Source organism: Myxine glutinosa, chromosome 12 (genome assembly GCF_964187855.1).
Source record: "Myxine glutinosa chromosome 12, kmMyxGlut1.1, whole genome shotgun sequence".
Classification (NCBI taxonomy): domain Eukaryota; kingdom Metazoa; phylum Chordata; class Myxini; order Myxiniformes; family Myxinidae; genus Myxine; species Myxine glutinosa.
Window position 1 is genome coordinate 16724919 of NC_136272.1, and position 23418 is coordinate 16748336.

At 46.9% G+C, this 23418-nt stretch overlaps 1 protein-coding gene across 3 annotated transcripts in view; it reads right to left on the minus strand.

Moving 5' to 3' along the window:
- Nucleotides 1-23418, minus strand: part of LOC137438165 (ELKS/Rab6-interacting/CAST family member 1) — a 119942-nt gene that overhangs the window by 1557 nt on the left and 94967 nt on the right. For 2 of the 3 annotated variants that reach the window (XM_068133171.2, XM_068133172.2), the window contains exons 15-21: nucleotides 22291-22426; nucleotides 22028-22159; nucleotides 21733-21893; nucleotides 8242-8389; nucleotides 5297-5353; nucleotides 4623-4724; nucleotides 1079-1309 (exon numbers count right to left, since the gene is read on the minus strand). In XM_068133171.2, coding sequence (XP_067989272.1) covers nucleotides 1079-1309; nucleotides 4623-4724; nucleotides 5297-5353; nucleotides 8242-8389; nucleotides 21733-21893; nucleotides 22028-22159; nucleotides 22291-22426 — 967 coding nt within the window. The remainder of the gene's footprint in view (nucleotides 1-1078; nucleotides 1310-4622; nucleotides 4725-5296; nucleotides 5354-8241; nucleotides 8390-21732; nucleotides 21894-22027; nucleotides 22160-22290; nucleotides 22427-23418) is intronic. The other variant, XM_068133173.2, reaches the window with a different exon arrangement.

Sequence of the window (23418 nt, forward strand, 5' to 3'; positions counted from 1 at the left end):
TCATCAGCCAGTAATTCTATGGCCGGCGATCGTCTGCACACTTTGGGATGGAAGGGCAGAGGGAGGGATGGGGGAATATTTGTGCTGTTGCATATGCGCCCTGTCTGTGCATACGGGATGATGGTGGTCAACATACCCTTCTCGGCTTTCAGTTGATAAAATCCTTTAAAGAGCTTATCGTTAAAACCAGGAATTTGGATTTAGGCCAGGGTGCCAAGATAATCGCCTACTCCTTGCGGAAAAGCACCGTGGAATCTTTAACATCCATCGGCATCAGCTGGCAGACAGGTATCTTTGTGCCAGTCTGTCGGTCTTCGTATAACCCATTACCATTATCAGTTTAGCCCCAACTAAGGATGTGTTGTAGTCATTGGATATCAATTTCCTAACCTCCACTTGTATAATTTTCAGATTGATGATGTGCACATTTTCACTGAGAGTCAGACCTGCCGGACTGGATAAGGGTCGAGAGATGGTCATGCTCCAATTTGGCTTGAGCTTAGGTGACTGGCAAGCCCCGCCAACACCGAACCCAGGCCTAATACAACGTCCTGACTGGCAGATCAAAATCCATCGAATGAGTAATATGTATCATTCCTGCGATTCTCACCATATCATAATCCGAGCAAGTGCAGAGGATTTTTTTCATTGGTTCATGCACCGCATTGTTATGCCTGCCTACAGGATCATCGAAGTATTACGTATGCAAAGTAGAGCGAATGGGTGGAAAAAGATCTTTGTTGTTAAATCTCAGGAATGTTTTACCGTGGATAAATCTCAACACACTGGCAAGAAGATTGTGCCAACAGTTAGCAGTTTGAGCAGTGACCTGCTTTATGCGAATTAAAGCGTCAGTTAATTGGTCATGTGATAAGATTTAATGTAAATTCCAGTGGGGGTGTTTTCAAACCTCTCTTATTTTAATGACATTTGCACAACTGATCATGTGATTGGATCAGCCACCACTGTTTTGCATAAAAATGAACCCATCGAAAAGGAAGGATGGAAGGTAGGAAAGAAGGTATGTACCAAAAAAGTCAGATTTACTGGCAGAGTTATGACGGACTGACACGTTTACCTGTGCTGGTGAGAGGTTGCGCACACGGTTTTCCCATTCTAAATCCTCCTCCTCCTCATTCTCATGATTCCGTTTGTCATCTACTCCAATACTTCCCATGTCGCCGGACGTTATTCCTGGGCAGTCGTGTAGGATGTCGGGGCCATGCTCATGGCATAGGTTGGTCAAGTGGGCAACGTAAAGACGCAGGCGGGCACGGTTATGGTGCACCTCCAGCAGCTCCCGTTTTGCCTTGAAGGGGGATAAAAACAAAAGGAGTGAAAGGTGGCACTTTAGTACCACGTGCCACTAAAAGCCAGAAGGTCAAGCACATCCAAGGTGTGAACAATCATAATCCACAGTCTCCACAATTCACTCGTCCCCGAAACAAAGTGAGAACGCACGTGCTGGCATGCAGATGGCAATCTGCCAGGATAAGTGGTACAGTAGATGGGCCCGTTCTGAACAGGAAGCTGTACACAAATAGTCAACACAACAACAACAACATGCATTTTAAGGCCATTTTCCCTGCTAGAGCGGGGGTTAGCCTTGCGGTCCCCATGACAATCTTCTCCATCTTGCCCTATTTTCTGCATCTCTCCTTGTTAACCCCCTTGCCCGCATTTCTTCTTCCACCATCTTTAGCCAAGTCTTTCTCGGTCTTCCCCGTCCTCTACTTCCTTCTACATTCATTTCCATCACTCTTCTCAACCAGTCACTTTCATCCTTCCTCAACACATGAACAAACCATCTCAACCTGTTCCTCTTCACAGCATCAATCACAGGCTGTATTCCCATCATTTTTCGCAATTCATAATTTGTCTTCCTCTCTCTCAACGATACTCCGCACATCCATCGAACCATTCACATTTCCACCCTTTCCAACCTTCGTTGCTGCTCTACGTTCATTACCCATGTCTCGCTCCCATAAATCATAACACTTCTCACACATGCAGCATACATCTTTCCCTTCAGCTTCAACGACACTCCCCTCCTCATCAGCACGCCACTCAGTTCCCGAAACTTCTTCCATGCACATCTCACTCGAGCAACCGTTGCCGAGTCTGATCCACCTTCTCCATTCAGCATGTCTCCGAGGTAGCAAAATGTTTTCACACCTTCCAGCTTCACGCCGTCTCCAAGATCCAACTCAACATTTCCTCCATCTGCAGCTCCCTCTGTGCACACCTTACATTTGAATGTAGCTGCCACACTGGTTAATGACCCTCTCAGACCACTACATTTTTGATGAACCCACTCAGCGCACATTGTACATTGAATGGAGTTCACTCCGACACCCTTCCTGCACACAGCACATGGCCACTTCCCAGTTCTTTCCACCTCACCACATGCTTTACCACTTGCCATCACCTTCGTCTTTCCGATATTCACCTTCAGACCTTTTATCTCCATACATTCCTTCCACTTGTTCATCTTTTCCTTCAGTCCATCCATACTTTCCGCAATCAACACCAGATCATCTGCATACAACAACTCCCACGGTAAACCCTCCTTTACGTTCTGAGCCAGCACCTCCATCACAGCTACAAATAGTAGTGGACTTAGTACCGACCCCGATGCACTCCCACCTTCACCTCAAACTCACCACTGTTCCCGTCCTTCATCCTTACAGCTGTGCGTGCTCTTTTGTACATTGCCATCACTACTCTGATCAACCATTTCTATAGTCAATAGGAATGTACACAAATAGTCAATCAAAAGAAAAAGATCCCTTAACCTGCAGCATTGGCAGCTATTATATGAAAAATGCCGATGAACGTTGCAGGCCAAAAACAGTATCAGCTGGAATTGATAACGGCAATCTTTAAAGGCATTACAGACATGTAACTTGCATACATCCAGCAATACATCCAGCATACATCCAGCATACATCCAGCATCCAGTAACTCCAGCAATACAGTTAGCTTATCCTTGCCATGGTCTCTTATTCGTACGTCGTCGCCAAAAGATCACTTCACCCCCATTCGCTCAACCTTCATGTTGGGTTCTGCACTTTGAACCAGCTTCGCCCTATCTCAACTGCTCATCTTGGATCTTGTGGGTCATATCAAAATAAATTCACCAATATTTGTTCCTTTAAGGAATATGTCCGCACACAAGTCACATTCAACACTCCACTATCAAGAACACAGTGCCTCTTTCGCCAATGTGCCGATCGTCCATTGTGTTGACCCGCATGATAAGTCATGACCTCCTTACGCTACAATTACTTTAATGGATGTTGAGTGGTTCATGTAGACTTCAACACAAGTTATCCGTGTGGCTCAGACAAGGTGGCACTCGTATAACAACAAAATCGGACAATACACAAATCAAAATGGTATTATATGGACTAGCATAAGCATGGTGTTGGCCTAACAGTTAAGGTGGCTGGCTTAAGATTTCAGTCTTCAGTTTGAGCCTCTATCCTGCTGTGAACGAACACCAGGTGGGTTGACTCAGCCTGTCTTTCTTCAGAGGTTGGCAAAATGAGAACCAGCTTATTGATAACGGGCATGGTATCAGCGACACAGCAGTGCTCCAGCAATGACGCAACCAGCAGCCACAGGCTACATACTAAATAATAATGTGGACTAGGAGAGTACCCGCCATACGGGCGAACTTTTTTCAAGCATGCAACACGTTCGTCTCACACATCCCTTTATATGGGCAGTTTATAGGCAGCAGACCGCTGCCTCAATCGGTCCCGAAAAAAAAAAACAGGATTAATTACAAGAAGCAAAAACGTGTACTGCTTATGCGCGCGCGCGCGCACGCGCACACGCACACACACACACACACACACGTTTCGGTCATGCAGATGATCATTACACACTGCAATTACAAGGCAACATTTCTGTTTCATCCTATTGCTCACAGGCCTTGCACAATCTTAACAAGCATTGGCAAGATTCCAAACATGCAAAGCTTGATGGGGCTTTTACAAGAAAATAAAGAAAGAAAGAAAAAAAACATGAAAACACAATGAGGCAAACAGGACAGATGACCACCGATACAGAAGCAGGCAACAGCCAGCTCACCCCTGCGAACAAAACAGGTGCGTTTTGACTCCATACAGTGTGGGCTAAGCCCAAATCCCTTCCTCATCATCCTAGTCCGGCAGGCAGCAAGGGTAAGGGAAGAGGGTAGGAAAAGGGACAGGGATGGGCAAAACATCAACTCTTCTTCGCTTTTGGCGATTGGCAGCGACTCGAACATTCAGCGTGCTTTATGTACCGGAAGAACGCTGACCTTTGAAGACAGGCTGGCCCTAAGTCGGGTGGTTTTAGGCTTGGCATTATGCCAATCGCCAATCGAAATTCTTTACATAGGGCAAAAAGATTGTTATGATTACAAGTATATGTGCCAAAACAGAATTGTGCTGCTGAAAAACATGTTGTGAAAGCAAACAGTGGCAGATTCATGTGGTTGTTGCATGGCAGAAAAATTCAGCAATTACAATTAAGATACTGTACAGCAAATCTGACATCAAGGCTTGACAATCTCCCCTTAGTGATGGTCTTCTTTAGCAAATCAATAGAGAGATCTCTCTGTTTAAGCATACCTGGTCAGGTGATGGCTGCTGGCTTCCTTTAGCTGAACAGCTATTTGGATTTCCACGATCATCTTCGTAGCTATCTGCCATCAATTTCATCCGATTCTGTGTCTGCAGATAAAGAATAAGAGGAAGAAGAGGAGGAAGTAGGATAAGAAGAAGAAGAAGAAGAAGAAGGTGCTTTAGTAGAAACAAAGTTGTAAACACTACAAGCTGAGCAAATGCAATTCGATCTGCAGGGATTAGGCAAGACAGGAGAAATCGATGGATTAATCTGAAAGACCTTTCTGCAGATCCATCAGTTACGGAATGATTTTGGGGAAAAATTCCTGCTTCCACAACCTACAGTGTAAAGGAAAATACGACAACTAAGATCACATCAGTAACAAGGTTGAGCAGTCTGGGAACATATGACGGAATCAAAGGCAAGGATACGCTGAGAGCAGATCCTGACATTGTCAAAAACAAATTTGTTCAAAGCCGAGCCATTAGGATAGGATTAAAGAACCCCCTCACCCCACCCTCCGATAGCAAAATCAAAAAGGCAGGAAAAGCAGCCAGCCCATCCTCACTCCATCTGATCATAAACATTATTGTTGGAGGCACTTCAGGATTTGCTGAGTTTGATGGGTCGTAAACGGTTTTTTGCAAGCACATCCCCAAACTGGCCAAGCAGTCATTACCACATGATCGAAGACATCAGCAAAAACCAAGCTGATAAGCAGAGCACTCTCTTCCATCTGGATGGGCAACAACATGGAGCCGGTGGGCCATAAGCAGTTAGGGTGTGAAGGACTGATTGAATAAAAAGAGTGCAAGATGGGAAAGGAAGTTTGGAATCGGAGGTATAAGGTAAGGAGCGAGCAAAATGGTTGGCACTATGCTTCAAATAAATAAATAAAGAAGAAGATGTCATGCAGAGCACGATACTTGCAAAATACACCCCCCCCCGCCCCCCCCAAAAGGTTACCATGGACACATCAAATTGTCTATTTTATTAAGATTAAAATTGACGATAATAATCAAAGCTCGGGTCAATCGGACTCAAATTGATGATATTACAGATGAAAATTGATATAAGTTTGAACTTGAGTTGACCTTTTGACCTCAAAAATAGTTGGTTGCCCAATTCAATGATGCACTAGGTAATTGCTTTTTAATCTCCAAGTTAATAGGATGAAAAGTGACGATTTTCCAGGTGAAAATTGATGATTTTAGAAGTTTGAACTTGAGTTGACCTTTTGACCTCAAAAATAGTTGGTTGCCCAATTCAATGATGCACTAGGTAATTGCTTTTTAATCTCCAAGTTAATAGGATGAAAAGTGACGATTTTCCAGGTGAAAATTGATGATTTTAGAAGTTTGAACTTGAGTTGACCTTTTGACCTCAAAAATAGTTGGTTGCCCAATTCAATGATGCACTAGGTAATTGCTATTTAATCTCCAAGTTAATAGGATGAAAAGTGACGATTTTCCAGGTGAAAATTGATTTTAGAAGTTTGACCTTGAGTTGACCTTTGACCTCAAAAATAGTTGGTTTCCCAATTTAGTGATTCAATATGCAAATGCTGTTCAATTTTCAAGTCAATCGGATGAAAAATGACAATTTTAGAAATTTGACCTCAAGATCACTTTTCACCTCAGAATCAATAAGCTTCTTCCTAATGACCAACTCTACCATCTGGTGAAGTTTGGTGAAGATCGTTTAAAATTATGACCTGTGGGCAAATTGACGGACATGCAGACAAACGAACAAACAGAGTAACACACAAGGCCAACCAATATACTTGAAAAATCTTGGATTTTTCAAGTATATTGGTTGGCCTTTTGGGCCTTGTTGGCCCAAATCTTGGATTTTTCAAGTATATTGGTTGGCCTTTTGGGCCTTGTTGGCCCAAATCTTGGATTTTTCAAGTATATTGGTTGGCCTTTTGGGCCTTGTTGGCCCAAATCTTGGATTTTTCAAGTATATTGGTTGGCCTTTTGGGCCTTGTTGGCCCAAATCTTGGATTTTTCAAGTATATTGGTTGGCCTTTTGGGCCTTGTTGGCCCAAATCTTGGATTTTTCAAGTATATTGGTTGGCCTTTTGGGCCTTGTTGGCCCAAATCTTGGATTTTTTCAAGTAATGAATGAGTCACAATCATGATAAAGTCGCATGATAATCATGATAAAGTATCTTTGTAAAGTCACAATCATGAAAAAAAAAACATCTTGGTGAGCTCCATGCCCTCTACTGTGTTACACGAGCTCCCGAACCACTTCTTCTCTGTACCAACCCTACCCAGCCATACCCAATCAATCCTGGATCAGCTCACTTCCAATCACCAGCAAGGTCATGGAATCCTTCATCACAGTCGACATAAATTCCTTCCTTTTCTCCTACAACCTCATCCCAGATCAGTCTCACTGGACATATCTTGTGCTTTTGATACAGTGTGGCATCCTGCCTCGCTCTCCAAACTGTCTGCCTATGGCATCCAAGGCCAACTCCACAAATGGCTTACTGACTTCCTCCACACTCCTAGCCAATGTGTGACACTCACTTGTGACAATGTTTCCTGGGCATACCACATCCTTTCATCTTTTGCTTTGAAAGTCTTGGCTAGGCTATTGCCATCCATGCCAAGGCTGAAGTGCCACCACGGGGTGCCACAAGGCAGTTTTCTGGGCAATTCCCAGGCCTTAACCTAATCTTCATCGACGATCTCTCTGACTGGTAAATCCTTTTTATATATTTGCTGATGACTCTACCCTCAGCCATGACATCCCTCATCCTTCAGATAGGCAGGCAGCAGCCTCATCCCTCTCTTCAGACCTTGATAAGATCACGATAGTCAAACACTTGGTATATATCTTTCAATCCTGACAAATCTAACACTCTCACTCTCTCTCAGAAAAAGGACTGGCTGGCAAACTTAGATGCAGGAGGCCATTAGCCCCACCAAAGCCTGTGCTATTATTACCAACCTATGGTTGTTGGTCTGTGCTCTATCATTTAAAATGCTTATTACAAGGTTCCAAACCACTCCATCTCTGTACCTACCCTACAAGGAAGCAACATGTACCATTTATAGAAGAGTAGTGGGTATGACTCGGCCAGTGGAACTGGGAGGTCGGCAGTTCGAAGTGTGGTTCGAACTGCCGACCTCCCAGACCCGGAACAGACGCTCTTAACCATTCCGCCACTGATGCTGGAGTTACTATAGCTCTTCTGTTCTGTCCTGTATTCAAGCTCTTCCACGAGTCTCGACTTTGTACACATACACACACAAAAAAAAAAATCTGAAGGTGTACTTTGCTTAAAGCTGGCCTACTGCAGCAAGAAGTGTGGCAAGTTTTCATTCAGACGAGCGTACTGCCCTGCCTTGCACAAATCCGGCTCCAGAGGCACCAGTGTTAAAATGCTGTTGCGAGGTGCTCAGAGTTAATGATCCAACTACTATTTCATCAGAAAGGGAAAGTGCTTTCTTGACAAGAGTAGTGATTTGGCTCATTAAACCACTGGCAGGTGAATGAGTGGAGGCAGGAAGACAGAAAAAGTGGCAGAGGAGCACAAAGAACGATCAAATCCTCCTGTCTACCATGAACAGTGGTACTGGGTTACAAGTGAACATGCATGACAGTCACCTGCTGCTTGAGCTGCTGCACCAGTCGGTCCTTCTCGCGCTTCAGGGCAGCCACTTCTTCCTGTGTTTTCTTCTTCTTGGAGGATGAGAGCTCCAGCAAAGCGATGTTTGCATCCTTCTCACTGATGGCGGCCAACAGAGCTTCCTGTCTGTTTCCCCAGTCGTTTAGAGAACACAAGATAAATGATTAAGGTGGTTATACATCATTAAAAAAAAACAAGGACTGCGTAACAAATCTAACAAGAAAAAGAGCAATCAGAGATTGCTAACCCTTGCCAGGATGTATTTTCAGTGTTTTTAAAGGCTTTTGTGTTAAAACAAATATGGCGGCCGAACCACGTGACCGATGACGTCACCATTATTATTTTTTTCTCCACCAATTTATGCCGACATGACGCTCAAGAAATTTCATCTTGATCGGATGAAATTTTGTACTGGTCGAATTATGACGTCATAATGGAGGGACCTATGACATCATCATTAACATATTTTATTTCCCATGGAGAGATCTTCACAAAGCCATTTCTAAATTTTTTCTATTCAGCGCTTTCTGAGATATAGAGGTGCAAAGTTTTGGGGTTTTTCCAAGATGGCGGCCGAACCACGTGACCTATGACGTCATAATTATCATTTTAAAATTCTACAGGTAGAGTTGCACCGATGGTGAAAATTTCCTGTCAATCGGACCAACGGTTGCAGAGAAAATCATATTTATTCTGTGCGGACAAACAGACAGACAGACAGACAGACATAAACGGACTCAAATGCAATACCCTCTCCTCAGGCGAGGGTAATAAGCAGCAAAAATACAAAAAGCAAATTCTGAATTATCGACTCGCACCAGGTACACATCAAAGATCCAACAGGAAAGCGCGCCGTCGATGTGTACATTTCCCAGGTCGCCCTGTGCCGTTCATGAGGGATAATTTAGCATTGCCAATGATTCATGGTAAATACGAATCATTACATCCAATGAAGGGTTACGGTACTGCGGGAAACATGGCTCTCCCTTTCATCTGCATCATCACTTTACGAAACAGCTGCAATCGTGGCGACTCAAAGCCATAGCTGGGTGGAGATAAGTCATCTCAACGAGGCATTTAAAACGAAAATAGTGTTGCGGATATGGGATTTGCATCCATCCATATCCGCTTGTAAATATTCCCCTATTTCCTCAATACTTCCCAACTATCCCCAATCCCCCATTCCCTAGTCCCATTTTCTGTAAACAACACTCTGTAGACCCGACCTCCCCCTATTTCCCCCATTAAATGTCGTGCCCAGGTTCACCGCATCTCATGTAAGACAACTATAGGACATCTTGCTAGTTATTCTTAGTCTATGTCAGTTAAGGACTCGTTTCCATTAATTCTGACCCTTCGTTGCACCAGAATGTGATTGTATGGCACCGTTAGGAAGTTTAGGACCTCCCAATACCTCCCCGCAGCTCTTCCTCACGGTTCAGCAACAACAACAACAACAACAGCAACGGCGGCGGCGTGCACAGGGAGTGCGCGTCCTCACTCCGGCTTGGTTGGTAGGGGGTGTTGGGAGGGCATGAGGCCTTCCCAGCGAGCCGCCATCGAACATGTGCTCGACGGGGTTACCAAATAGGGGCTCCCTGTCAGCTCCTCGTCAAGGGCGGAGCCCGGTAACCCCCGCACCCAATGGAAGCGGCAGACCGGTCCCATCTGGGGCGGAGCCAACCAGCCGAGGGCGTGTCACTCCCCGCTGAGCATGTGCAGGAAGAGGGAGGTGACGTCAGATGCGCGCTGAGCTTGAAGCAAGAGAGACGTCCCTTCCGAGCGCTGTGACACCTCCCCGCATCTCTGGACTGGACCGTGTTTTATCCTGTCCCTGAGCCAAGGTGCACCTTGTGCTATCGACTGCCTGTCCCTTCCTGCCATCAATCCCTGTGTAAGTCAGCCTTGTTCCGTTTGTCTGTGGTCTGTCTGGGATAAGATAAGATTGTATTTAAGTGCCCATCTCTTCTGTGTCTTTTACCTCACTCTACCTTGTAATCTACCCCTTTTCTCCACCACTAATTATACCCTCCTCCGGAGGTCTTGAGAACTGTACCCCTTGCGTCGTTTCATTTATCCCAGTCGTTGTGTCCTTTCCAATCATTGATTTAGCGTAGCGCGATTTGGCCAACGTTCGGGTGGAATCGGGTGAGTTGGGGAAGAGTCGGGGAATAACTGTTAGGTCACGGTAATACACCACCGCTCGGTCGAAATAACATCTAACCGCGATCGGTAACAATTGGTGTCGAGGAGTGAGATCCGAGGCCCGAAGCGCGCTTAAAGCGCTCAAAATTACAAGCAGTTGGAAATTGTTTTGTTTTACAAAAAACCCGAATTTTGAAAGTCGCGCTATGGCAGATCAAGACGGCTGGGTTCCGGTAGAGGAGAGTGAGGCAGGGTCGATCCAGGACCAAATTGAGGGACAAGAGGAGAGCGAAGCAGTGAGGGCGGCAGGTTCGCAAAATGGCGTCCTCGCGCACGAGGTTTCGGGCGCACAAGATGGCGTCCTCGCGCACGTGGGTGTAGCGGCACCAAATTTTGCCGCGCCCGTGACCGTAGCAGTACCAAATTGCGCTGCGCCCGTGGTCGCGGCAGCCGAGCCAGAGATGCCAGAGTACATGCGAGTCTTTATGATTCAAATGATGGCAAAAATGGATGCTCAGGGCGAGCGATTGGAGGGCCAAATGAGGGCTGATAGTGAGCAAATGAGGGCTGATAGTGAGCAAATGAGGGCTGATAGTGAGCGATTGGGGGGCAGAATGGGGGGCAAAATGGGAGAAATGGGGGAACGGTTAGAACAAAGGATGGGGGCCCAGATCGGAGGGTTAGGGAGTAGAATAGAGGGATTAGACAATAGATTAGGGGAAATACAGGATGGGTTAACGGGGGTAGAAAACAGAATGGCCGCTCAAGAGAATCAAATGGAAGGGATGAAAAAGGGGTTAGAGGGGTTAGAAAACAGTATGGAAGGCAAATTGAGGGACATGAGGGACCAAGTGGAAAGGGAAGTTAAAAAAATGGGGCAGCAGATAGAGGGGGTCAGAATGGGGGTAGAAACTAAATTGGATGCTCACAGGGAGGAAATGGAGCAGATGAGGGTGGCATCTGGGCAGGAGATGCAAGTGATGGGAGAGGAGATCAGAAGAGGTGTGAGTGAGGAGGTCGGAGGAGTGCGCGAGGAGGTGAGGCACTGTAAGGAGCGCATGGAGAAGGAGGTGAGAAAGGGGACTGTAAAATTGCAAGGTGGTATAGAGGAGTTGACGCTGGGAGTAGAACAACTGACAGTGGGACAAAAGGAGTTGGGGGACCAGGTAAAGAAGAACACAGCGGTAATAGAGGGTTTAAAATCGACACAGAAGGAGATGAAAAAGGACGTAGGGGTAATTAAAAAAGAGTGTCAGACGGTACATGAGGACCTGACGAGGAAAATGAACAAGGTGGTAGAGGTGATGGAGGTTAAAGAGCGGGAGGTGCGGGAGCATATAGAAAAAAATAAGGTGGAGTTAGAGGAAGAACTTAAGGGGGCGCACGAGGAGATGAAGGAGGTGAAGCAGAAATTAGAAGAAGTGGAAGAAGGGGTGAGCGAAATTAAGAAGCGACGGAGAGAGGATAAGAAAGAGATAAAGGAGGAAGTAAAAGAATTGGTCCAAAGTCTGTGTTCGGATCGTGATGATGTGCTCATTAACCGGATGAGGGATTCGCAGGTGATGGAGGAGAAGCGAAGAGAAAGAGGACCCGGTGTAAGTGGTGACCAATATGGTCGTGCGTATGATGCGCCAGGTGATTTAATAAGCTTGGGGGTCGAGATGGACCCGGATGTTCGTGAGAGGCCAAGAGTGAGGTGTATGGCTGGTCCGGAGGGTATGGAACGAGGGTGCGAGCGAGAGGGTCCGGTGATGGGAGAGGTGCGAGGTGTGAGTGAGCAAGGTTGTGGTGGTATGGAATGGGTAGCAGGTTGCGGAAGTGTGACCCATGCATCGACACCAACAGGGGTAGTTTTTAGAGGGACAGGGGAGGCACGGGAGCCCCTTGGGGGTAATGTACTGTGGGGGCCCGGCCGGTTCGGCCCCGCGCTGACCCCGCAAGGGGCGACGCACGGGGTCCGGCAGGCGGGCAACGACTCGCATACGAGGTGGTCCCACAAGGTCCCACTCGCGCCGTATGACGGTGGGTAAGGGTGGCATCCCTGCCACCCTTCCCATGAGGGGGGCAGATGCGCTATAGATTATGGGGTGTATGGCAGTGAAAACTAGCCCGGGTGGGTTAGGATATTGTGTGTAGGGATCTAGCGAAGATGACATTAGGTAACGTTAAGGTTAGTTAGTGACAAGGATACCTGTAGAGGGGACGCAGGTAGATTAGAGTGGATGATAATGACGAGGGAGCGCAATAGTTTAAAGGGACGACTGGGAAGCGCAAGTTTCAGAGGGGAGTAGTTAGATGAGATGATGCTGTGTGAGAACTGGACAGGTGTGTGGAGCAGTGTATGAGTAGTGAGTGTTGTGGATCAGCGCGAATGCGCTTGGGGGAGAGAAGGGTGCAGGCGGCACCAAGTATGAGAGCACAGGTGTGCAAGTGCAGGTGTGTGGAATATATGGAGCAGAGAATGAGTGGTGTGGAGAGAGTTGGAGTAAGTGGTACGGAGTGGTGTGCATGGTGCGAAGGTGTGGATGGGGGAAGAGTGGACCCCTTTTCACGAGTACCCGGGGAGGGTAGTTTAAAGAATAGTTAGAAGGTATAGGTAAATTGTGGTTGGATATTGGCATTTGTGGTGCGGATGCAGAATGGTATTGTGGATGGGTGCATTGGTGTGGTGAAATTGGCGGGTCGTGTGGCCTGTTAGTATGAGTGTGAATGGTTGGGCACTCCGCCACTGTTAGATGTCGGCCAGGTGAGGCCGCAGGTGGGCTCTGGGAGCCGTTAGTGTCAGTGGGTGCCTGAGGATCCCGGGTGTGGATCGGGCAGGCCGTGCCAGAGAGGGCACTGAGGGGGTGAGAGTGCGAGAGGGCCTTCCCCAGTTAGTTAGGTTAGGGTGAGGAGCAGGTGAGCTCGGTAGGCAACAACAGTGGTGGAGGTGTGCAGGTGGGCGGACCAGCTGGGAGCGTCACACGACCCAGCCACCGAAATTGTGCGGGGGCACCGAGTGATGAATCGGGGGAGTGAGACCCCAACTTGAGAAGCACCACAGTTTGGTCAATGGGAATTGGTTTTTAGAACCCATAGTGTAAGTTGGCCAATGGATTGGCAGGGAAAGACCCCGGGTAATGTAAAGTTGATAAAGTCATTTAGGAAATAGTTAGGATTGACGAACCTGTCGCACCATACGCAGCCACTTACCTGAGGTGATGATGATGACTCCACACCTGTGTTTTCTTTGTTTTGTGTTGCAGGAAATGAGAATTGCTGTGTGGATTTGTGAGACGCATCACGACGTGGATGAGACATTGGGGTGATTCCATCTCTCCCTCCTTAGGAGGGACTGATGATGAATTGGTGATGGCAAATTTTGATGTTGAGTTGGAGATGGCAAATTTTGATGAGAGTTGGAAATGGCAAATTTGATTGGTTAGGAGGGAGAGAAGACGAATTTGGTTTATGGGAGGAACGGGGAAGACAGTAGGGACGTTGGTGATGTGTAAAGTAGATGTTTATGGGTAGTGTTGTGTTTTGTGGATACAGTAAGGGGTAAGGGACGGGCAATGTTGGTTACCTGGTGGGGGGGGGGGGGCGTACGGTAGGAACGTACCTGTCTCATCTGGTTCCCATGTGCCCCCAGTGTGCATTACCTTACATTGCATGCACTTTTGCGCCCTTACCACCTTACTCACTTGTCTTCTTTTGTCTCCCACCTCCGAGGATCTGGCTTTGGGGCAGAGAGAGAGGAGAGAGAGGTGCTGGCTCCGCAGTTGTGGGCCTGTACTTCCGCTGCTTGCTGCCTGGATCGATACACCATATGGACCGCAATTTTTGTGGCCGCCCACAATGGACCGCAGTTCTTTTGCGGTCAAGCACCACCCGTGGATGGACCTCTGGGTCAACGTGGCACCTATGCCATACAGGTGAACCACTTTTAGTTGGCCCCCCTGACGGCCACAATTTAGAAATGGACGCGGTTGGCGCCTTTCTTTATTTCTAAAGAAGCCAGAAGGCCAAGTGCACTCCATGAAGGCAAGACCAGCGGCAGAACATCGGCCGGCTGCGACACCACCGGTGACCATGGACACTTGATTGTGCATTTATTATTGAACACTTTATTGGTGCACCGGATGGTGCTGACTGTGCATAATGGGGTGGTGCTTTTGGTGCTTGGACGGGGTGCTCTGCACATTATTAAAGGCCATAGGGCCACAGGGCACTCGTGGGTTGGTGTATCGATGCTGGCATGCGTGCTCTCTCTCTCTATGCATAACATCTGCATGTGTTCCTCAAAGAACAGGTCCTGGATCGTAGTGTAAATATCAGTCTTGTATAAATGATGCTCCCTACCGGCTGTATGTTTAGTTTGAGGATGCTTTCCGCGATTCAGTTATCCTGTGGGTGTGTTTCTGTTAGGAGAAGGGTGCAACGTCACAGGGGGACATATTTACTCATTTGTGAACATCTGTAAAACTGTCGCACTCAGGGTTGAGTTAATAGTAGAGAGAACTACATCTGAGTGCCACACTAACGTAGGTAAAAATTTATCGGGTCGGGACGCCCCGAGGTAGAGAAGGGTGCAATGTTGCGGATATGGGATTTGCATCCATCCATATCCGCTTGTAAATATTCCCCTATTTCCTCAATACTTCCCAACTATCCCCAATCCCCCATTCCCTAGTCCCATTTTCTGTAAACAACACTCTGTAGACCCGACCTCCCCCTATTTCCCCCATTAAATGTCGTGCCCAGGTTCACCGCATCTCATGTAAGACAACTATAGGACATCTTGCTAGTTATTCTTAGTCTATGTCAGTTAAGGACTCGTTTCCATTAATTCTGACCCTTCGTTGCACCAGAATGTGATTGTATGGCACCGTTAGGAAGTTTAGGACCTCCCAATACCTCCCCGCAGCTCTTCCTCACGGTTCAGCAACAACAACAACAACAACAACAGCAACGGCGGCGGCGTGCACAGGGAGTGCGCGTCCTCACTCCGGCTTGGTTGGTAGGGGGTGTTGGGAGGGCATGAGGCCTTCCCAGCGAGCCGCCATCGAACATGTGCTCGACGGGGTTACCAAATAGGGGCTCCCTGTCAGCTCCTCGTCAAGGGCGGAGCCCGGTAACCCCCGCACCCAATGGAAGCGGCGGACCGGTCCCATCTGGGGCGGAGCCAACCAGCCGAGGGCGTGTCACTCCCCGCTGAGCATGCGCAGGAAGAGGGAGGTGACGTCAGATGCGCGCTGAGCTTGAAGCAAGAGAGACGTCCCTTCCGAGCGCTGTGACACCTCCCCGCATCTCTGGACTGGACCGTGCTTTATCCTGTCCCTGAGCCAAGGTGCACCTTGTGCTATCGACTGCCTGTCCCTTCCTGCCATCAATCCCTGTGTAAGTCAGCCTTGTTCCGTTTGTCTGTGGTCTGTCTGGGATAAGATAAGATTGTATTTAAGTGCCCATCTCTTCTGTGTCTTTTACCTCACTCTACCTTGTAATCTACCCCTTTTCTCCACCACTAATTATACCCTCCTCCGGAGGTCTTGAGAACTGTACCCCTTGCGTCGTTTCATTTATCCCAGTCGTTGTGTCCTTTCCAATCATTGATTTAGCGTAGCGCGATTTGGCCAACGTTCGGGTGGAATCGGGTGAGTTGGGGAAGAGTCGGGGAATAACTGTTAGGTCGCGGTAATACACCACCGCTCGGTCGAAATAACATCTAACCGCGATCCGTAACAATAGTTTAGCCTGGTTTGCAGAGGCCTTCCTCTATCGTGTATCCATCGACCATTCATGCAACATTAGTTAACGGAGATGACAGACAATGCAGGACATCCTGCTGTGAAAGGTTCTGCAGGATAGCGATTTGATGAAATAAACATTCCTCTTGGGCCGGCGGGTTAGCGTAGGCACCGTCAAAAATCGAAAGAGTATGGCATGGGCAACATCTGGGCCAAATTTGGTGCTTTTGGAAGAATTTGAACCAAACGGCCCCAAAATATCCCTAAGGGCCCTGACTAAACGTCTTTTGTATGAATCTGCCAGGGTTCGTACCGCCAACCTCCCAGACTCAGAGTAGTCACTCCAACCATTCCACCACGGCCTTGTGCAATTAATGAAGAAGAAGAAGAAGAAGAAGAAGAAGAAGAGGAAGAGGAAGAAAAGTATGCCAATCATGTTTTGTGAGAGATATGATTGCAACTCAAAATGTCACAAATGGACCAACTTGAAGATTCAAAGCTCAAACCACAGTCTGCGGTCAATGCAGACAGCTTGAAGTACACAATAAAAAGGCACAAAACGGAGCCTCTAAATTACAGGTCCATTAGCTTTCAGAAAAGTCATGGAACCAATCATAGAGTTTGACATCAAATTTTTCCTTTTCTTCACCGACCTGACCTCAGACCATCCATTCAGATCTAGATCACGTGAATACCCTGGACATGCTTGATGACTTACTCAACTCTCGCAGTGAGCACGTAGCTATCAACGGGATACTCTGATATCCTCAGCCAATCGGGGCTGGCATCTTGGGCAGTGTTTCTGACTAGTCCTGTGGCTCATCTTCATCAATGACCTTTCTGATTGTATGGAAACCATCATTCCAGCCAACGACTCCACCCTCTGTCAAAGCATCCCTCATCCTTTGGACAGGCAGGCAGTGCCTCTTCCCTCTCTACAAACAACGGAAGCAGGAGTTTGTCCAAGGCTTGGAATATGTGCTTCAATCTTGATAAACTTCACACTCGCTCTCCGACTGTACGGTCTGACAAACCCTCCCATCTACTTCCTTGACAAACCACATGAACAAGTTCAGTCCCTCAAACTTGGGTGCCTCAGATCAGCCACGATCTCCTAGGGCAAACCGCATACCGGAATTGGCTTGGAAAGCCGGACACCGACTGGGCATCCTCCATCTTGCCAAGTCTTTCCTTGGCAAGTCCAAACTTCTAACAACCTGAAGATGTGTTCACCTGAACTGTCATCTGTTCTCTCAAAACTGTATTGCTTGTTTCTCTTAAAGTCTGTGTTTCTACTTAGGTGGAAGCAGGCCTCTGTAGTCTCGTCTTTAAAGGCTCCGGTGAGAAATCTGATCCTTCTAACTATCGACCTGTTGGCCTTCTACCCATTGTAAGCAAAGTGTTTGAATCCTTGATAAAACGACAACTCATGACTTATCTGGAAACCCCACAACCTCCTAACTGATGTCCAGTATGAATTTAGACAGTCAAGGCCTACTGGTGATGTTTTATCCCTAATCACGGAACATGTCAATCGGGCCTTGGATAATTGTGGACAAGTCAGGGTTGTTGCTCTCGACATCTCCAAGGCTTTTGACAAAGTGTGGCACAAGGGCCTCATCCATGAGCTAAAATCATATGGCATTTCTAGATAAAGTTTGATACAATCTCTGACTCCCTTGCATATCGCAAAATCTGTGTGGTACATGAGGGACAGTCATCCCCTGGCCATAATACTAATGCTGGTGTCCCACAGGGGCCTGTGTTGGGTACAATATTGTTATACTTATATAATCGATGATCTTCCTGATTGGATTCTTTCTCAGTTATGCATTTACACAGATGACTCAGCACTGTATACAACCTACCCAGGAACCTTGTCTCATACCCGTGACCATGCCAGTACCACTCTCAATCAGGACTTAGAGAATGTGATAAAATGGAGAAAAGACTGGCTTGGTACTTTCAACCAAAAAAACCCACTTGTTTTGGCCTAGTTCAAGATCACCTTGTTTTCCAACCCTGTCTATGGATTCATCACCTTTGCAGGAACTTCCGGTTATACATCTGCTTGGATTGGATATCAGCTCAAACATCAGCTGCGAAAAGTACATATCTGGTATTGCTAATAGAGCCTCCCAGCACTTTGGCTGCTTATTTCATGCTCGGCGATACCTTTCTCAAGCTGCTATGCTCCATCTACACAAGGTCACTAAACATCATGTCATGGAGTGTCATTGCTGTATTTGGGCTGGTACTACGGCCTATCTCTTCTTGACAGAATGCAGCGACGTGAATCCAGCGATCTGTCCCGAGGAGGAAGACTATGAGGTATTCTTCTAGGTCCCCCCCCCTCCCCCACCCTGCATCACTCTTGAACAGTTTACCTGCATCCTGCTTTCCACTCTATCCCAACCGACCTCAATTCAAGAGGATTGTCAATGGATTCCTCCTTTCTGTCCAATATCTACACTTTCCTTTGTGTAGCCCCCACCTCAAGTGGCCTTAAAGGCTTTGTGGCAGGCGACATATCATTAAAATAAAACCAAAAGTCTGACTGGTCAAACAAGTGGAACATGTCTTTCAATCCGAACAAATCTCACACTCTCACGATGTCTCTTCGAAAAGACCGACTGGACAACCCTCCCATCCACTTTCTGAATAATCCTCTCCAAGAAGTTCTGTCACTCAAGCTTTTGGGTCTCACTATCTGCCATGATCTTTCCTGGGAAAACCACATTTCCAAGCTGGACTCCAAAGCCAGTCGCCGACTGGTCCGTCGTGCGAAGTCCTTCCTTGACACACCTGAGCTCCTCACCACATACAAGGCTTTCATCCATAGCTCAATGGAATACTGCTCTCCCCTCTGGGCTGGTGCTCCTGCCTCACACCTCGCTCGGCTTCACGCTGTTGAAACCAAAGCTTTCAGAATCATTGGAATCTCCCGCGACGAAGCTAACTCCAAGGGCCTTTCACTCACTCACCGCAGGCAGGTTGGTGGTCTTTCTGTCTTCTACCAACTCCTCTATGGCCTTGTCCCCCCAGCCCTGTCTGTGCTCTGCCCCCAAATACTCCTACAGGACACAGAAGATGTGCCAGCAACCTTCTTCTGGTGAAACTGTCAAAATCAAGACTCTCTGCTCACCTCCACTCTTTCATTCCTCTTTTCTCCCGCCTCTGGAACAAACTCCCTCACTCTCTTCAATCCCACTCCTCTCTCCAGGTCTTTAAAACAGCTGTTCACCACCATCTCTTATCTTCCCCCATCCAAAACCTCGATCTTTTCTACCCCCGCTAATTCACCCAAGATCCACTTTTCTGAAATACCGACTCCTTTCCTGGAAGTCCTAGCTGTGTCCATGTGGTTTTTACCTCTCCCACCCCCAACCCTCTTCCCACGCCTCCTCCCCCCAAGCCCTCTCCCTCCCACAGATCTCCCGATGTCCCTGCTCTCAAATGTTGTACTTGTGTGCTTCCCCCTCTCTCCCCATCTTGTCTCCCGCTCCCTTTATTATGTCTTTTGTGTACGTCTGCTTTTTTTGTCATTAATGTTAGCTCTTACACGAGCCTCGATCTTGTATACAAAAAAAGAAGAAAAAAAGAAGAAAAAACAAGAAACGTTATATTTCGAAAATGATATTACCATTAAAAAGCCGAGGCTAATTCCTTACTTCTGCGATTATTAATATTAGTGCCGAACACAGCTTATCACCGATTCATGAACCATACACCGCTTCAATCCATGAAGTTTGTATTCATGACATTGGGATTGAAGTGTTGTGTTCATATTTACTCTATTATTATTAATATTATTATTACGAAAATGATACCACTGCAAACGATACACTACTGTATTAAGAAACCTGGGCTTAATTTGTCTGAAGCGGAAGGCGAGTCATAACGCCTAAGGCCTATAGCCCTATATGTACCGTATTGTTGGAAGAGCCGTAACGCCGATGCTTTCGATATTTGATGATCATTTTAACAATCGGTTTGTTTGTGTTTCACATTGAATGAAAAACATAAAGGTAGAGCATGGCGATTGTGATATATGACAGGTTCGATTATATGTTTGGCATGAACGGCACATAAATCAAAATGGCGGAGTGTGGAGAGTCAGCCACTGTACTGCCGTAATAATGACATCAGACGTAATCACATCAGCCTGTCATGTGACCAGATTCTCAGCTCTGATTGGTATACGTTTGAGGGGACAGACATACATACAGACTGACACTGTTCCAGACGGCTTTGCCCGATGGGCTACGCAGTAAAAAAAAAAAAAATCTACAATGCCTTCATCTCCAGCTCGAACCTTTGAGCTCGCTACCCTGCCCCACACCTTGATGCCCTTGAGATCAAGGCCTTCAAAATCATTGGCACCTCCAACAATAAAGCCGAATCTCTGGGCCTGTTACTCATGCATTGCAGACAGGCTTGTGAGCACTCTATCTTTCACCAACTCCTTTGTGGTCTTTGCAAAGGTAGTCACAGAAGAAATTTGGAATTTTGGCCAGAGTCTGACTGATAACTCGCCTACCACTCTTTGCGAAAGACACGGTGGGATCTTTAACATCCAACAACTATTGCAAGAATACAGGACACCCAGGTTCACGTCCATCTGAGGGACGGTACATTTTGTGATGTACCACTCTGCCTGCGATGCACTGATACACCGGCTTTTCATCACGTCGGGAATCAAATATAGGCGAGATAGCTAAAAAGTAGGTGCGCTACCAATGTGCCATGTTATCGGATTCAAATGCACGAAGGGTTAGCAAAACTGAACACCTTGTCGTTACTTTTGTACTAGATGTTTGCATGCACACTATTCATCCTAAAGGGGGCCGCACAGGGGTGTCGGGGGGGAAGGAGTGAAGAGGTTCAGGAGGGTAGGGGGTAGCGGGGGGGGGGGGGGGGGGAGGAGAGGGTGGATGAGAATCTCCATACAATTTTGCGCCATCTACCAAAGCTGCTTTTGGATCTCAACACAACACTAAATAAACGAAAATATAACAAATACGGTGTTATGATGACCAAAACACGTTGTGTCCCAATGTGTGATGTGAAAAACATCATTAAGCACGTTTTTCTTTTAAAGGTTAGATTTTAACCATTTTCGAGCGTCTTAAGTATTTGTGGGGCAGTGGGACTACAGTTGGACACAAGCAAGGGGTTGAATGACCAAGAAAATATGACAGAAAGAGAAGGGAAAGAAAGGGAAGAGAAGGAAAGAGAAGGAAGGACAGTTACCTGCAAGTAAGAAGGTAGGGTTAATGGGGCATAAAGTGATCGGGTATTTGAGGACAGGGCGGAGAGGGGTTTGGGGAGGGAGAAGGGGAAAGGGTCACATGAAAGGGTGGTGCATTGCTTGTTTGAAGACAAGGAGGGAAGAGTGGGATCAAACAGTCTCAGGAAGGAGGGTATCCAAAAAAGGGGTAATGCAAAATGGGGGTTAGAGCAATTTTGAAGAAGCATCATTAAGGAATTATTTGGAAACAAACTACCAAAAAAACCCGGACAACTGCTGCAAGTAACCAATCCAATAACCTGATACATCAACAGTGTCTCACACGCAGTAAACAAACTTGTGCTCACTTCATCTCCAGCACCTCCTCCAGCTGACGCCGGCGCTCTGCACGAAGGTTTGTCAAGTGTGCCTCCTTCTCTGCCAAAGACTGCTGCATTGAGCTCAGCTTAACTTGTGCCATCTCCACCTCCTGCCGGGTCTTCTCAAGCATGTTGGTTGTCTCCGTGAGCTGTGAGACATGTCCCTTAATGCTTTTCTCAGATCAACTAGCTAGCCATAGCAAAGGTGCGATTGATTAGCCAAGGAAGTAAAAAAAAAAAAAACGACAGAAAGAAAGGCAGCTTGGAGGCCAGGCAGGTGCACCTGTTTCTGCAAGGTTGCATGGTTGGCCTCCTGTTGGGCCAGAACCATTTCACGGTCAGCCGTTATTTGCACGCTCTCACGCAGCGCGTCCTCAAGCTCCTCAATCCGCTCGTCGCGCTGGCGCAAGGAATCCTGCAGGGCATGCCAAGGAAAACATGTGGAGAATGGATTGCAAACGCAAAGGGAAGCCGGAAAGAATACATACGACTCGTACATCCAGTGTACAAACTGTCCTCCAAACCGTAATTACCAAAGTAACACACCTGGAGCGCCTGGGAACCGTCAGACAGGTTATCTTCACGCTTCCGTGCTTCCTCAAGCATCTGTGCACTCTTTTTCTTTTCCACGTGTTCCTTGTGTTTCAGGTTAGCCATCTTCTTGCTGTTATCTTTCTGATGTCTGCACAGACCAACCCATAATCACACGTTACACACAAACAATATTCAATCACGGCACATCTTACATCAACAACTCATCCCGAACTCCTGTCCCAAAATTTACTTTTTTTTTTTTTTTGTATACTGAATCGAGGCTCGTGAAAGAGCTAACATTTATTTCACAAACAAATCAAACAGACAAACAAGATATATAAAAAGAGGGAGTGGAAGACAAGATGGGGAGAGAAGGGGAAGCACACAAACATAACATTTGAGGGCAGGGAGATGTGTGGGAGGGAGAGGGCTTGGGGGGAGGAGGCGTGGGAAGGGGATCCTGCGGATTCCTGTGGGCTTTTCATCAAAACATGATAAACGTTCAGCGAGTTTAACTCCAAGTCTTGTTTACAGTTTGGCAGGAAATACAGTATGGCGATGTTTTTTCTTTCCATGACAGGAGCGAGGCTCATGGAAGAACAAGGTAAAACCGATAGGGGGATAAACATCAATGGAATGAATGAACAGGAAAAGGGAGAGAGACAGGGTGGAAAGGGAGGAAACACTGAAACTAGCAAGTAGGATGGTTGGGTTAGGAAGGGTTAATGGGGGTAATAAAGATCATGGAGCAGAATTGGCGATGACAAGAGATGGCGGTGCACGGCTTACTTGAAGCTCTGGATGGAAAAGCGAGAGAGAGAGAGAACAGCCTCTGGAAGGTGGTTCCATCTCCGTCCAAACAAGTCAACTTTATTTTGACCTCCAAATGCACGTTTGTTTTGGCAAAGAGTGAAAAAGCTCGTTTCGTTAAATACAAGAACGCTTTGTTTTTGAAGCCTTCTGATAACACTACATACCTGTTGGTTTACGATACACTTTTTACTTGAAACATATCTGCATCCATTGGTTATGTGCTGATTGGACTGGAACAAAGGCCTATGGATAGAGGAAGAAGCCATGCAAATGGAACAGCTATCTTAGAGTCTCATGTGAAGCAAAGGTGCAATTGTTCCACCTGCT